The following is a 16,871-nucleotide window of genomic DNA, read 5'->3' on the forward strand; positions in this document are numbered from 1 at the left end:
CTACCAACCCAACTATCCATCTACCCACGTATACTTCTGTCTATACATTCACCCATTTATCATCCCCATACCCAAACCATTCATCTATCCACACATCCCCCATCAGCCCTTCATTTATCCATGTATCCACTCAATTTTCCATACATCTATTTACCCATTTATCCATCCACACATCCATCTGTCTGAGGGACTAGGAGTTGGACAAACTCCTTGGTCAGCCATCAGATAAAGAAAGATGCCATGGCTAGGTACTAAAGATAGTGAACTTTCAAAATGGCTTGCTGCTTCCTCACTCTTCTGACCTTAGACAAAAACCTTGCAGCTTAAAGGCCTTGTGTTTTTTTTTTTTTTTTCCTGCCAGTAAGGCCACTGCTGATGAACTGGCTCAACAAGTTTGTGGCAGGATCAGGATGTGCTCCACAAGAGTTGTGAGCCAACCAACCATCTCTTTCTTCAAACTGACCAATCCTAAATCAGGAGAGGAAAACTCTTCAGAGACTTAAAAATACCCAGCCCTCCCCCATGAAAATACTGAATTTTTGGATTCCTAAATCACCCTCCTCCTCAGGCTTTAGAGAAGGCTGTTTTCTCCATGTGTCGGCTGCATACCCATGTTTCTTCATCCCCCTCACCCCTCCCCGCCAAATAAATTCTTTTCAACCATTTCTGTCTGCTTGTTTCTGGTTAAGATTTCTCTGCTGCTACCTGTCATGCTTAAGATTTTTCTTGCCTTTTACTTCTTTGACTGGCAGAGAAAATGAATCTGATTGAAGAGCCCTAGACTATATCATAATGATATACCCATACACAATCAACTTATTCATCCTATTCATCTGCCCACTCATCCATTCATTTGCCCATCCATTCATCCATCCACCTATCCATCTCTGCACCCATATACCCAAGGATGGGTTTATTAGTCTGTTCCTTTATCCATCTACCCTTTCACCAATCCATTAATCCACCAACCATTTATTTGGCACCTAATCTACGTTGGAACTACATCTGATAAACAGTAGTGAAAAATTAGAATCCTGTTCTTCCAAACTTCCCATCATGAATGAGAAAGGAGAGTCCAGAAAGCAGGACAATGGTGTGGAAATGCATCTATTATAATACTGAATCCAAGAGTCATCATTCTCTTCCCATTATCCCAGATGGCAGAGGGCATCATTATTCACAGTATAATGGGCATCTACTTCGAGTGTGTTAGGAAAACTAAATATGGTGTAACAAAAAGGTACACATGAACAAAGTGAAAGTAACTCAGCATGACAATTTCTTTTTGCAAAAAGAGTGTGCTATGCCCCAAGATAAAGCTAGCAGAATAGCAGTACAAATGGCCTACATGGCCTCAGTCTTTTATCCATAATATAACAGGGAGGGATTGCCTGTTCCTCATTGCCTGGGGTTCAACATTACTGTCTTCTACTGATTGGTTAATTTAAAACATGGTGGCACGAAAAGGGAAAATAGAAAGAGAGAAGGTAGAATGTAAGAATTTTAGAAATTCCAGAAAGCCAATTACACCTGGGTCAAACAAGGTTAGCTCACAAAGGGCTGGCAAAAGGGATTCTGGTAGAGGAAAGGATGGAAGCAGACACACAGACATCATACTTGATGTTAAGGGAAATGACCAAAATGTCACACAAAGCCAAACTCTGAAAAGCAGAATTACTGAACAGAGGTGGGGACTATACAATAAGGCTACAGTTATAAGTTGCTCTGAAGCCCCCACCCTACCCCATTAGGGAGCCACACATAAGACAGAAGCTCCTTTATTATTCTTCACTGTAAATGATTTCCATTCACTTGTGAATGGAAGAAAGCTGACATGGGAATAGAATTCACTAACATAAAGGTATATGAAAAAAGCAGGGGCATCTCTCCAAATGTTAAGAACCGAGTTGAGACCTCCCAAAGTAATGTGTTTTAGCTGTATCTTCAGTATCTCAGAGTATAACTTTTTAGGCAAACAAAGCATTTAAAGTGGTAGTTAAGGAGAAATGAGGTCACTAGGTTAGATCAAAACTAATCTGTCTAGTGTCCTTCTAAGAACTGGAGATTAGGACAGAGACACACAAATCAATCAAATGAGGACACAGCTAGGAGATGGAGCATATATCCAAGCTAAGGAGACAGAGTCGGGAGGAATCAGCCCTTCCTTTGACCTTGTTAGACATTTCAGCTTCCAGAACTGGGAAAAGCTCAATGCCTACTATTTAAGCTATCCAGCATATAGGACATTGAAAAAATATGTCTATATTGCATTTCTAGCTGCACACACACACACACACACACACACACACGCATAAACACGCACACACACACACATGGGAGGACAACTCATAGGAATTGGTTCTCTCCTTTCAGTATATGTATTCCAAGGATGGAACTCAGGTCCACAGGCTTGGTGGCAGGAGCCTTTACCAGCAGAACCATCTCACCAACCCTTGTGAGACCATTTAAAAAAAATGGTAACCTTTGAGAAATCAGATACTGAACATTTAGGTCACTCCCAAATCAGTGATGGAATGCATTTGCAAGAAACAGACCTTGCTAGTTGTAATAAGCTTGAAGATTCAGCACGAAAATCCCTGAGAGAAGTGAGAAACTCTAGGAAAATATCTTCAGAACAGAAAAGACAGTGGGAACAAGGGAGATGGAGTGCTCAGGACCAGGTGTGATGGAGGAGAGAAAATACCACTGGTTCTGCTAATTTGTGGTCAGCCTACCCAGCTACCATGTGGTTTCCTCTTAATCCAGCAAACTCCTCCACTGACTTCCATGTACCTTCTTGTTTGTTTGTTTATTCTAAGACAAGTTCTTACTCTATAGCCTAGAGTTCTGTATTGAACTTATGAGTGCCCTTCCTCAGCCTCCTGAGTGCTGGGATTATAGACATATGGCACATGTTCAGCTCCTACTATCTATCTATCTATCTATCTATCTATCTATCTATCTATCTATCTATACAATTATGTCCTTTTCTTTTAGTTTTAAATTCTTGTAATTATTTTCCTACTACATAGTAACATCCTGGAGGATTTATACACACACAAAAAAAATGACATTACTAGTTGGATGTGATACGGCCCTCTGTAATCCCAGGAAATGCTGAGTTAGGAATTTCAGCATGAGTTTGCTGCCAACCCATGCTCCACAGGGAGTTTCCGGGTGTGAAGTGACACCATATCTCAAAAAATAAGAAAAACTTAATTATTTTTAAAAGAGTCATTTCTACTTGAATTGGGTGAATAATTAGCAAATGAAATAATTCCTATGTCAACATTTTTGTGTTATCTCAAAAGAATTCGAGAAAAACACTTTTCATTTCCAAGTATCAAATAGCAGATCAACAATTAATTTCTCATAGAAACATGTTTATGTGTATTTAAACCTGTGTATGGACACTACATATCTTTACATTTCTGCATTATAGACTGTCTCTTATTTTTATTATTCATTGGTTTCTTAGGCATATTATTTTTTGCTGATCCTCTAGAAACTCTCGGGAAAAAGCTGAAAATGACTTTTTAACATTCCTATTCCAAAATTTCATTGGCCTTGCCACTCTTTTACATAACGCACACACACAGAGCAATTCTGAAAATTGCTAGGTATGTAACTCAAAATCATACTGCTTCTGGAACTAATTTCTTCAGAGTATTTAGGTAAGAGGTCAGCTGAAAGACACAGCTATGATAGCTATGATAAATAAAGCAGAGGTCCCTTCCTCCCTTCCTCCTATCCCGGTGAGCTCTGAAAGTGCCACTGACATACATAATCACGTGTGCACACACACCACATGCACATTATAGCTGTCCATGGTGACATTCTCTATACATAGCAGCGTGCTGCACCCCCTACACTGCACAGCTGGTGCTCAGCACGTGACTGACTCAGAATCCAGGAATAAAGCTCTAATTGTCCTCCTCAGACACTGCTAAATTCTGTAGGCGGATTATTCAGCAGCCTTTCTTACCCATGGGTGCATCAGTTTAGCTGTGCAGACTGTTAAGTAATTGCAGGGATTTCTGAGGTAGGCACACATTGTATCAATCTGGTCACCTCAGACTCACATAAACGTGATACTTTTGAATAGGGCTAACAACAGTTAGTAGAAAAACATGTGAAACAGGACTCCATTATATAAAGCTCTTAAAATCATATATCTAAATTGGTTATTTCTTCAATAAAACCTCCACTTTGAAGTCAGTGTTTCATTTGCATAGTATACCAGCCACACAGGATGTACAGGGCATTAGAAAAATCTTCGCTCAGGAAAGACTGTGGTGCATGCTGATTTCCACCCTTTCACTGGCCCTTGTAACACAGAGTTATACTACATCTGCAGATATACACTCTTCCCTTTCCCCTTCCACACAAAGGGCAAGATCACAATATGTCCACATCTAATCAAATCCACCCTGTGCACAGCTCAATGTTTATATCTACCCCAATAATCTGGAATTGATTGTTGCAGATAACACTAGAACAGCACAGATCTTACCTCTCTCTGAAGAGTCAAATCACTTCTACTTTAAAGCTTCAGGTTAACTTATTAAATAAGCTCAATTTAGAAAGCTTGGCTAAAATCGTTTCTGACAGTTCGGAGACCATGGCCTAAAAACACAGCTGTATGCTCGACAGCAAAAGTATCTGTTCAGTTAAGTACTTGTTCAAGGATATTAACTGGACATTTATTTTGTCCCCATAAGTCATTTCACTATAAGGAAAACACAACAGCAATTTTAAGAACACCAAAGGTCATTATTGCACTGCATCTCTGGGCAGTGCTGTAGAATCCACGGGTTTTCTCTCCTCCAAACTCTAAGATCTCAGTGATAGTGGAAATCACATTCCATTAGCAAAACCCAGACTTATTCTGTTAGCCTATCATTCACCCCTAACAAAACTTTTCATGAACCCCAAATCCACAATTTACCCACCTTGGAGCAGAGCATTCCTCTTCAGTCTGCAGTGTACAGGGAAGTGCTTCTTTGTGCTCACCAGAGTCCTCTGCCTGTCTGTTTGCCTCAACAGGCACTTCCTGTGAAGAGCAACACCATAAGACACAGAGTCATCAAACTGCCTGCATGCCTGAGACGGCTATTATTATAAAACCTCTCATTTGTGGGTTCGCTTTGTGTGCCTGTCCCACAATGCCTGTGGCAAGGCTCATTGTCTCAGATTTGAGAGCTGGTCACAGTACATGGCTATTCATTTCCACAAGGCACTTTACTGAGACTACTGACTTAGGACCCCTGCATCTATTTCAGTTCTAAGCAGGAAACAGAACTCCTATGTGAGAGCTGTTACCATGTGACACATGTGGCTAAAAGAAACATAATAAAAGACAGCTGGCCACAAGTCATTACTGAAAAACTTCATAGTGTAGGATTTGTGGGGGCTGGGATTCTTAATCCTGATTAAGAAGGCATGGAGTTCTCAGAGATCACACTGAACTGTGAATAAGGCAGAGTATATTAACAGCAGAAACAAGCTCTCCCTAGGTTTGCATGCACTTCTAGTACCAAATGCCAGAAGCAAACAGGCAACTATCCTTACATGCACAACATGGTAGGTATCTTTCCCCCATAGATCAGATACACAGAAAAAGCACAGAGAGGGACTGAGGAAGAAGAAAAGCACATGTAAAGTGACTGACATTGGACACTGAAATACTGGTAAGACTATATAGGTTTCTACAAAGCTCAAAGTTAACTCAAGCATCAAAACTTTCCCCTAAAATAGTGCAAGAGGGCCAGGTATGGTGGTACACATCTATAATTGTATTACTTGGGAGGCAGAAGCAGGAGGATTGTACATTTGAGGCCAGTCTGTTCTATAAGTGAGTTTGAGGTCAGCCTGAATTACAGCCCTGTTTTAAAACTCAAAAAAATAAAAAAATAAAACAACAAAAAAAGCTAGAAAAGGGCTGAGGGTATAGTTCAAGAAAGATGATAGCCTAATAATCTTAAGGCCCTATGTTCTATTCCCAGCACTATGAAGGGGGAAAGAGTGTACTAATTTAATGCATCATTAAATTGCATTTTATCAAAGCAATTCTATAATCTCAACTACTGAGGAGGCTGAGGAAAGAGGATCATGAGTTCAAGGTGTGTCTGAATTACAAAGTTATCCTGTCTCAAAAAAGAAAACTAAGGTAAAAAGAAGACTGTGGGTATAAATGCATGGTAGACTGCTTGTCTAAAATGTGCAAAGTTCAACCCTGGGAATTGGGGAAGAGGGATATAAAGATAACAAATATTAGAGAGTAAATTACATTAACTTTTAACTTTTATTATTTTTGGACACACCCCCACATCAATATTTCAAAAGTGAATGGGTGGGGTGTGCTAAAGAAATGGTTCAGCAGAGTTCATGCTGCTCATGGAGAGGACTGGGGTTCCATTCCCAGCACACACTTAGACAGCTCAGTCTCCTGTAACTGCAGATCTAGGGGGTACATCTAGCTTCTGTGGGCACATGTGGCATACAGACATGAAAATAAAATCATTAAAGAAATTGCTAGTGTATGTTAAGCCTTTATATAAAGCACCCATCTCCACTTCACTAGATAAAGTGACTTCTTCCTATAGTCTCCCAGAACCTAGAGTTATTTGCTTAGCAACAGAATAGACACAAGCTAATTATGTACAAAGATGGCAAAGTGAAAGTTAGTGAAGAGGGAGCCGGAAATGAAAGAGATGTATTTGAACAAATATGGCACTTAAAATGATAGCACTGGAAGCAGTTTCATTCCCCTTATCTTTCAAACTAAAAATAACACACTTGCAACTTTGTGAGCCATCATATATGTTGGGTGTGCCCTAACTGTCTTAAGGTGGTGCCCTGTGCAAGCTAGGTCTTGGCTTATGGTAATACTGCATACCTGTGAGTAATGATCTGTGGATGGTGATGAACGGGAACGTTCATGAATGTATTGTGGCCTCTGCTGCTGATCTAGACCAGCTTCCAGAATGTCATCTGCTGAATGGTACCGCCCAGAACTCCTGGCTTCCAGAGGTTTCTTCTGTTCCTTCCAAGATGCTTGATATTCTGCAAAGGTTCCAAGCCTTCTGGGTGGGTTCAATTTCTCTGAGGCCTTTTCTACTTTTCTGTCATTACTGAGGATCTCTCCACAGGAGGTGGCCCGTGACCTCTTCTGGAACCAGGGCACAGTACTCTCATACTCATGGGCTCCTGTCTGTGGCCTCTCAGCCTTTTCTCTTGGGAGCCCACAGAGAGCTTGCCTATGGCTTGGCTTTTGGAGAAGAGATTTACTTGTTTCCTCAAAAAACTTCCACTTGTCAGCAAATGTACCCACAGTATCCTCAGGTGTCCTAACATTAGGATGAGGACTGTGGTCCTCTGAGAGCCCCACTTCATTTATTTTCTCTGGCTCAGAATAGGATTTCAGTTTCTGCTCTGCTGTGAACCGTTTCCGACCTCCAATTCGAAGAATGTGGGATACACTTCCTCCAGAAGAGGGTGCCTTGGCCAGACCTGCCTCACAGAGGTAGGAGCCAGTGTCTGGCTCCTCAGGGAAAGAAGATAAAGAAGATGAGGCGGTGTGGTCACAAGTCCTGTGTTCTGGTGGTCCTTGATACTGATCTGTTGGGGTGGGATCTAAATCACGGCGTTGGAAAGAGGTGGCTTTCAGGACACGTGTCTGGGCCTCTTTCAGGTGCTCTTTATAGATGATGGGGAAGGAACCTTCTGGGACAGCCCCCACATCAGCTCTCCAGTCTCCAGCACAGTCTTCAGCTTCACTATCTCCAGCTAATGTCACTGTACTCTTGCTCTTCTGCAGCTTTGCTCTGTGCATTTGGATCTCATTCCTCAGTGTTGTGGCAAAGCGGTCACTCCTCCGTGTGGGCTTACTCATTTGGGTATCGAGTAGTGGTGGTTTCTCGTTTCCACAATCCTTGCTGTTCTCAGGTCTCCATGACCCATCTTGGGTCAGAGAGTGCAGCATAGGTGTCTTTTGACGAGAAATTCTCATACTCTCTCCATCCACCAACTTGAAGTCATCGCCAGGACACTGCAGAGCAGCTCTTACAGTATGGCTGGCTCTAGGAGGCTCTTGGATTCCTGAGCAGCAGCCTTCAACTCCTGCATTTAGCTGGTGATACCCCTCTCTTTCATGAGAGGCCAGGGTCTCCTCATGCTGCTGTAGGTAGCCCCTCTGGCTCATTAGGCGCAAGAATGGATATTCAAGGTCCACAGGAATTGTGTCTGAATGCCAACAGTCACCTCGGGGTATCACAACTTGGGAATTCCCCTGCACAGGCTGCCTGGAGGGTACAGAAAAATAGTGGCTCTTCCCTCTCTCATCCAGCTTCTGGTTGGCAAAACCAGGACACCTTACCTGAGCGGGGTTGTCATCCTGGGATAGTGCAGGAGGCTCCTGCAGACCTCTGCCAGCAGTTATATGAGGCAACTCCCTTGGTGATGAGGGGACCCTTGTGCTCTCGTCACTGCACTGTCGTGGGTGCTGGCCCCCATGGTTAGACTTCAGGAATTGCACATCTGAGCTGGACAGGGAGAACTGGAGCCTGCCTGGAGCCCCTGTGGATCTGCCTGCTCTATCATCAGAGCATAGCCAACGGCAAACTAGGTGGCCTTCTGGCTGGTAACCCAAATTTTCTATTTCTTTGCTACTGCTTGGGTGTACAAGCTTCCACTGTCGATCTGTAGTTTCCAGTCTCTGATCCCCCCAGGTTTGCACATGGGGCTGGGTGGTAAAGTGCTGCATACTGGCTAAGTCTGAAAACGGAGGGGCCCGTGCCTTTTCATGACCCCTTGCTGCCAGAGCAAAGTTATCACTGCGCAAAGGAGGTGCTCGAGGAGGAGGAGAAGATGGGTTTTTTTTCTTGTCAGGAACATACCAGATAGGCCCAAAATTGGCTCTCCCAGACGTGGCTATTTTGGGCTCAACATTATCCTCTGGCCTTGGGCTTTTACTGCTATTACCAGGAATTCTGGGTGTGAAATGTGATGGCCTGTCCTGCAGTCCCTGAGGATCATTTGCAGACTGGCTCTGTCGGCTGGTGCCTGGCCTGGAGGAATCCCAAAGGCCAACTTTGTAGAGAATGTTCTCAGTAGAAGAGGCATCGGCCTTGGGCAAGGTGTGGTCAGGGGTGCTAGAACAAGTAGAAAAGGAGCCATAAGCTGAGTCCCGCTTGCTGTGGACACCCAGGTGGTCAATGCTGCTGTTGGACTTGGCAGATGAGAGGTGTCCAGATGGGTAGAGCTGGGAGCTGTGGTCCAGGCTGTCTATGCTGCTCACGGAACTGAAGTGGTCAGAAGTGCGCTGTAGGCTTGTGTGATCCCATGAGCCAGATAAATCATGGGAGGAAGAACTACAAGAAGAAGAAGCACAAAGAAAGGTTTGTAAAGAACAAGATCTGAGGAAAACAGCATTGTGAGTGTAGCTGGTACTCCACATAGGAGGAGGAGGAGGATACTCAACAGTAACTGATTGGGAACTTAGGGAAGGAAGCATTTCTGAAGGCACACTAAAAATACTGTCAATCTAATGAGTGCCTTTTCAAACACCTGTTCAACGCTACTACATTTTCTTGAACTAATGTCCACAGTGATGCAGGCAGTACCTGAATTAACATTTCTGTTGTCCTTCATTGGTTAAGAGCAGGAACTGCAAAATAACAGCTCAGGTCATTTTAACTCTTTAAATTTTTTTAATTTGTTTTTTACTGTGTGTGTGTGTGTGTGTATACATGGTGTGTGTGTGTGTGTGTACACATGCATGCGTAGGAATGTGTCAAAGCACATGTGTTGTAGAGGTCAGAGAACAACTTGGGTGGAATTGGTTCTTTCTTTCTGCATTTCCATGTGTTCCAGGGATTGTGCTCAAGTCACCTTGCACAGCAAGCACTTTTACCCATAGAGCCATCTCACCAAATAATTTAAACAGACTCAAAACATCCAATGAGATTAAAACAACAATTAAAACTCTTCCAACTTAGCCAGGAGTGGAAGTACATACCTTTAATCCCAGTACTTGGGAGGCAGAGGTAGGAAGATCTCCGAGTTTCAAGCCCGCATTGCCTACAGAGTGAATTCCAGGACAGCCAGGACTATGTAGTGACCTTGTCTTGAAAAGCGAAACAAAACCAAATCTTCTAACTTTAAAAAGCCCAGGGCCAGAAGGATTCAGTGTGGAATTCTATCAAAACTTCAAAGAAGTAACATCAATATTCCTCAAATTATTCCATAGCAAGGGCATTTCCGAATTCTTTTTATGAAGCCAATATCACCCTAATACTAAAACTGGACGAAGACCCAACAAAAAAATTATTTTTGAAAGAACATGGCTACAAAAGTTCCCCCCCCCAAATACTTGTAAACCAAATTCAAAAACACAAAAAAAAAGATCATCCACCATGAGTTAACAAAATGTAACTAATAAGAAAAATAAAATTAAAAAAAAAAAAAGATCATCCACCATGACCAAGTCACCTTCATCCCAAAGATGCAGGGATGGTTCAACACACATAAATTAACAAACGTAACCTACCACATAAAAGAGACTCAAGAACAGAGACCATATGACATCTCTCTCATTAGATGGTCTTTGACAAAATTCTTGGAGAATAGGAACACAGAAGATATATAATACAGGAAATATATAGCAAGCCTATTGCCCACATCTTCATAAATGGAGAAAAACCTCAAAGCATTTCTACTAAAATCAGGAACAAGACAGGACATCTACTCTGCCCCACTCTGTTTAATATAGCATTTAAAGTCTAAACTAGAAGGAGATATGGAGGATACAAATAGGAAATGAAGAAGTCAAAGAAACCTTATGTGCAGATGATATGATTCTATACATAAAGACCCTAAAGACTCCACAAAAATCTCTTATAGCTGGTATGCACTTTCAACAAAGTAGCAGGATGTAAAATTAATATATAAAAAAATCAAAAGCCAAACAGCAAACAACACCAAGAAGTTTGGAGAAACAATCCCACTTAAAATAGTATTCAAAACAAAACAAAACACCTCTTAGAATAAATCTAAGAAAGTGGACAACTTGCATCATAAAAATTTTAAGGCAATGAAGAAAAAAAACTGAAGAAGACACCAGAAAATGGAATGGCTTTCTACGCACATGGATTGGTAGGATGAATACTGTGAAAATGGCCATTCTATAAACAGCTATTTACAGACTCAATGCAATCCCCATCAAAATTCCAACACACTTCTTCACAGAAATTGAAAAAACAATCTTAAATTTCTCATGAAACTACAAAGACGCAGGATAGTTAAAACAATCTTGAACATTTAAAAAAACACCAACAAAAGATGTTGAGGTTATTACCATGGCAGATTTTAAGTTAGGCAACAGAGCTATAAACAAACAAACAAACAACAACAAAAAACCAGCAAAATGCTGATGTAAAAACAATGGAATAGAACTGAGGACCCACATATCTGCCCATACTCCAATAGCCACGTATTTTTTTGACAAAAAAGGCAACAAATCACATTGGAGAAAAGGCTGATTAGTATCTTCAACACTGCTGGTCAAACTGGATAGCTACATGTAGAAGAACGAAAACACAGCCTTATCTCTCACCCTGCACAAAACTAAACTCTAAATGGGTCAAGGACATAACACAAGCTCTAATACACTGAATCTGCTAGAGGAGAAAGTATATGCTTGAACCCATTTGTATATTTTTAAATATCCAAAGGAAGATTAAACAGGACTATCTCTCTTGATTGACCTAAGATAATTATATAAAATTAAAATTTTAACTTATAAAGTTTTACAGAAACACAGCCATGTTCACGTAACATGTTGTGTTACAGTACTTGAGGAGAAGAATTAACAAAGCCATTGAAAAGCGCCCTTTAATACACAGGCTGCAGTGCACAAAATTCCTCCTAAGGAAGCAATCAAATGAGCAAAACTTTTGAATTACAAGAGAAATTCCAGAAATAACATTTCTTTTTCCACTCTGAAATATTTAATTACAAATGGTTATCCTTAAATTCTCAGTTGGATACTGACCAAGACAAGAAACAATAGGCTTTACTAGCAGGATCATATACTGCTCTACTCAGTCTCATTTGGGCTACACACTCTCACTCAAAACACACAAACATTCTTAGTCAGGATTGTGTCTAAGACAGAATAAGTACTTAACTGAGAAAATAATTACTCTTCGGAATAGTTACTGTGCATGTATGATTGTAAGTCTCTTACTGGTAAAACTATTTGCTGGATGCTAAATGTTTTCTTTAAAGCTGGACTGTCCCTGATGCAAGAAAAACAAAATCAAAGCTATGGCTATACTATTTGGGGAGAGTAAGGATGAAAACGAAAACAGCAACTAGAGTAAAGACAGCAGACAGAACCAGCTAAGTGACAGATGACCACTTAGCTTTGACACCATTTTCTTTAAGGACAAACTGAGTCCCTCTTGTATAGAACATGTTCCTGATTATTCACTACCAATGAAGATCTAAATCCATGAAGATATAAAAAGCACAAAGCCTAATTTCTACAAAGATATGGGTAGCATGGATATTTCTCTAATGGAGTGACAGGCTAAGCTGGTAAGTGGAAGATTCCATTACATTCAAGTCATTTTAATGAAGAAACATGAGGCACACATTTTTTTAACCCTGTTTTACTGCTCAGTTGGGAAGCTTTTCCAAAATAAATACCATCCAGTCTTGTTGCTGTGAATATTATGTAATGCTGCATTTGATAAGTACTTCCTTTACATCACATAAGTACTTGACTTTGCTGTTACCAGAGAAGCATTTTTCCTAGCAGCCTCAATGAAATTTGAGATGGCTCAAGAAGAGTAATTGCTCTTCTTGAGGATATAACAATGGTAGAGCACTTGCCTAGTATGCAAACAGCCCTAGGTTCCATCTCTATTTGGGCATGGAAGAAGGAAACTAAATGTAGTGGTGTACACTTATGATTCTAATACCTGGCAGGCTGAGACAGAAAGATGGCCAATAGTTCAAAAACAGCCTGTTCTATTTAGCAATCACCAGACCAACCAGAACATGTATTGAGAGACCCTATCTCAAAAACAAGGAGGAAGAGGTAAATAGGAAGATGGTGGTGAGTGGGAGGTACATGTTTTTCTCTTATGCAGTATGAAGTGTGTGTGTGTGTGTGTGTGTGTGTGTGTGAGTTATGAAATATATAAGAAGAAGGTACTGGCGATGATCAATCCTCACTTAGAAAGACAAATGGGATAGACATTGGATGTAGGAGCAAACAAGTAACAGGACAGGAGCCTACCACAGAGGGCCTCTGAAAGACTCTACCTAGCAGTGTATCAAAGCAGATATTAAGACTCATAACCAAACCTTCTGCAGAGTGCAGGAAATAAAAAAAAAAAAAAAAAAAGGAGGGGGGGAGGAGTTACTATGACCTGGAGAGGACAGGAGTTCTACAAGGACCAAATATATCTGAGCACAGGAGTCTTTTATGAAACTGTTTTTCCAAAGAAGGACCATGTATGGATGCAACCTAGAGCCCCTGCTCAGATGTTGCCCTTGGTAGCTCAGTGTCCAAGTGGGTACCCTAATAAGGGGAACATGGACTGTTTCTGACATGAACTCAATGGTGGGCTCTTTGACTCTCCCCCACCCCCCGAGGGAGGAGCAGCCCTGCTAAGCCACAGAGGAGGACTTTGTAGCCAGTCCTGAAGATACCTGATAAACCAGTATCAGACGGAAGGGGAGGAGGTTCTCCCCTGTCAGTGGACTTGGAAAGGGGCAGGGAGGAGATGAGGGTGGGAGGGTGAGATTGGGAGGGAAAGAGGAAGTAGGATACAGCAGGGATACAAAGTTAACAAACTGTAACTAATATTAAAAAAATAAAAATTAAAAAAGATGTTTCGATTGATTTTAAGAATAAAATTTAATATAGGCATCTAAAAAAAGAAGATGGAAAGATGGGTAATAACTAAAGGTAAATATGAGCAAAATACAACAACATTTGTGTATGAAAGTGTCATAAAACATTATTTTTTATGCTAAAAGCTATAATCACAGTAGTAGAAAACTGGGTTGGCAGTTAAGAACATTCAATACTTTATAGAGGACCTGTATTTTACAACTACCTGTAACTTCACCTCCAGGGTTTTGAAATCTTCAAGCCTCTGCAGGCACCACACTTAAATACAAAACAAACAAACAAGCAAACTAAACAAAAAACACATCCAAACACATAAATACACACTGTCAAAAATTAAGAAGAATAAAATTGTTTTCTAAAAGTAAAATAAATAATTTTTAAAAATTAAGAGAAAATATGGGCATAATGTGATATCACATGCCTATAATCTTAGGAATTAAAGAGACAGGAATTTCAAGTCCAAGGCTAGCCTAGGTTGCACAGTTTGAAGCAAGTCTGATCTACATGAGACCCTGACTCAAAAATAAAAGTAATATACAACAAAAAAGTAATGAAAAGATAAATGAAAGACATTAACATTATTTTCAAACACATACAGAAATGTATGCATGCATATAAGCATATACATATATATACAAAATTATGCTTTCACACTCATACTTATATACTTATATCAAATTTTATGTATATGTATATCACATTTTATATTTTATGGATGTATATGCACACAAATACATATTGCCAAAGAGGTTTAGCCACACATGCATAGCCATACACAGGCACAAATGTACACAGAGAGAAAAACAATTCATGTGTCTATGGAGATATACAAATGCATAATAAACACATGCCAAAACCATACCACCCATCATTACTATCATCCTTCCATTAGGATATGTGCAACATTAATCATTCATATCTGTACAGTACTGTAGACACAGTAGACTCTCCCCATAAACATCACCACCTACTTGCCAATTCATGGAAATACCTTCCAAAGAAGGTGGTGGCTGAGCATAGAATTGGTATAGAAACCCACCCTGCTAGATTCAAAATCTTGATCTCCCACTGACAGTCCCAAAGGGATTCCACAAGAATATAAACCCTGAAGTTTCCTAAAGAAACACTCATAAGAGAGAGAGAAAAAAAAGCTTGTTCATCCTTTTGTCTTACCACATAATTATCTGTTTTCTATTGTTTCTGTGAACAGTGAATTATTCAGTTAAAATCCTAACTGAGCAACAGTGGCCTTGACTACTCTGAAGTCAAGACACTCAAGGGAATTTCACAGAATGTCACAGTTACATAGATCAAATATGGTATCTGGTACCTACCTAGCTTGGTGCTGGCTCTTCCAGGAAGGAGAACTACTGACGTTCAGAAACAACGAGGTTGCAGGCTCAGGGTAGACATCAAAGAACTTGGTGGCATGCCAGGAATGAGGTCTCCAACTCAGATCACTTTTCCTGGAAAAGAATGCAGACAAAGAGGGACTTCACACACTAGACATCTTCCTGTACAGGAAAACAGCAGGAATCTAACAAAGGAAACTAGTAGTATCTGCTGGCACCCAAAACACATCATGTCTCACAGGTGCTTTCTGTATACAGTCATACACATTATTTCAGATGGTTGCTAATGACCAAATTGCCAAGATGCAGAGTGAGAATCATAGTTTCTAATGCCACCCTTAGCCTCTCTAATTTATTCTTCCAGTGTTTGTCAGTTAGAAATTTTATAAACTTTTTTTTTGAGAAAATTTCTAATGTACCCCAGACTAGCCTTGAACTTCTGATCCTCCTCCCTCTACCTCCCAAATCCTCAAGAGCACCCCCAACCCCAGTTTTATGCAATGTTGGGGATGGTACTCAAAGTTTTCTATATACTAGGCAAGCACTTTACCAACTGAGCTATATCCCCAGCTCTTATTTTGTTTTGTTATTATTATTCTTTTTGAATTTTTTTTTAAACCCAGTATATGTATGAATCTTGGGACTGATCCCTAGTATCCCCAAAACAACAACAAAATACAGTCAGAGGAAAACCACAAACATGCAGACCCACTCAAGGTCTCTTCATTTTTAAAGTCACTGCATGAAGCTAACTTTACTTCTCAGAGCTCTAATTTAAGACAGAAATGACCTCACAATAGACAGTTTTTGAGCCAGTCAAGAATGGAAAGAATCTCCTGAACAACATTAGGTAAATAACAGAGGAAATACATTCTCCTACAGGCAAAAACTACTAAAGAATGTTATATAATAAAGAATATTTTCTAAGATAAAACCAAAAAGTGTTAAAACACAAACCTTTTAATGACTTTTATAGTTTTAGTGAGTATGCAAGGAGAAAAAAATAAAATGTTGACTTTATGATAATTTTCTGAGAACTAGAAAAGGAATAAAATGGACAAATTCATCACACTCCAGAACTAAGGAATTACAAAATATGGAATATACCTCATAGAGTCCCTCATAGTCTTCATAAGTAAGGCTCTAACCATGTGCATTTCATTTTCTGCTGGGTTTTCCTGTGTTATAATATCTATAATTTTTTCATATCTCTTTTCAGTTAACTCATCAGAGAAATAAACTAGACTGCCTGAATGTGAGGGCAGAGGTGAGGGAAATATAGCTAAGTAAAATACTGCCTCGTCTATAATGACACTGTTAGCACCTCCACACTGTAATGTCTTGAGATTAGCTGAGGCTATGGGAGAAAAATGTCTAGGAAAACTATTATTGGTAAGCAAATTCTAAAACAGTAGCAATAAATTTGTTTTTTTACAAAAAGTGTAACAGATTTTAAATGGTTGTAATGCCTTTGCTAGCCTCCCATTAGTTGGATTTGTGTCCCTTCCCCTTCATTGTGAGCTCACTTAAGGTAACCAGCAAAATTGACAGAATGGAGCTAGATGTGGTAGCTCTTGCCTGAAATTCTAGCA

At 40.2% G+C, this 16,871-nt stretch overlaps 1 protein-coding gene across 5 annotated transcripts in view; it reads right to left on the bottom strand.

The window, feature by feature from the left end:
• Positions 1-16,871, bottom strand: part of Shroom2 (shroom family member 2) — a 169,677-nt gene that overhangs the window by 41,335 nt on the left and 111,471 nt on the right. For all 5 annotated transcript variants that reach the window (XM_060375150.1, XM_060375149.1, XM_060375148.1 and 2 more), the window contains 3 exons: positions 15,262-15,393; positions 6,899-9,371; positions 4,953-5,053 (listed from right to left, as the gene is read on the bottom strand). In XM_060375150.1, coding sequence (XP_060231133.1) covers positions 4,953-5,053; positions 6,899-9,371; positions 15,262-15,393 — 2,706 coding nt within the window. The remainder of the gene's footprint in view (positions 1-4,952; positions 5,054-6,898; positions 9,372-15,261; positions 15,394-16,871) is intronic.

This window comes from Meriones unguiculatus, chromosome X (assembly GCF_030254825.1).
Source record: "Meriones unguiculatus strain TT.TT164.6M chromosome X, Bangor_MerUng_6.1, whole genome shotgun sequence".
NCBI classification, from domain to species: domain Eukaryota; kingdom Metazoa; phylum Chordata; class Mammalia; order Rodentia; family Muridae; genus Meriones; species Meriones unguiculatus.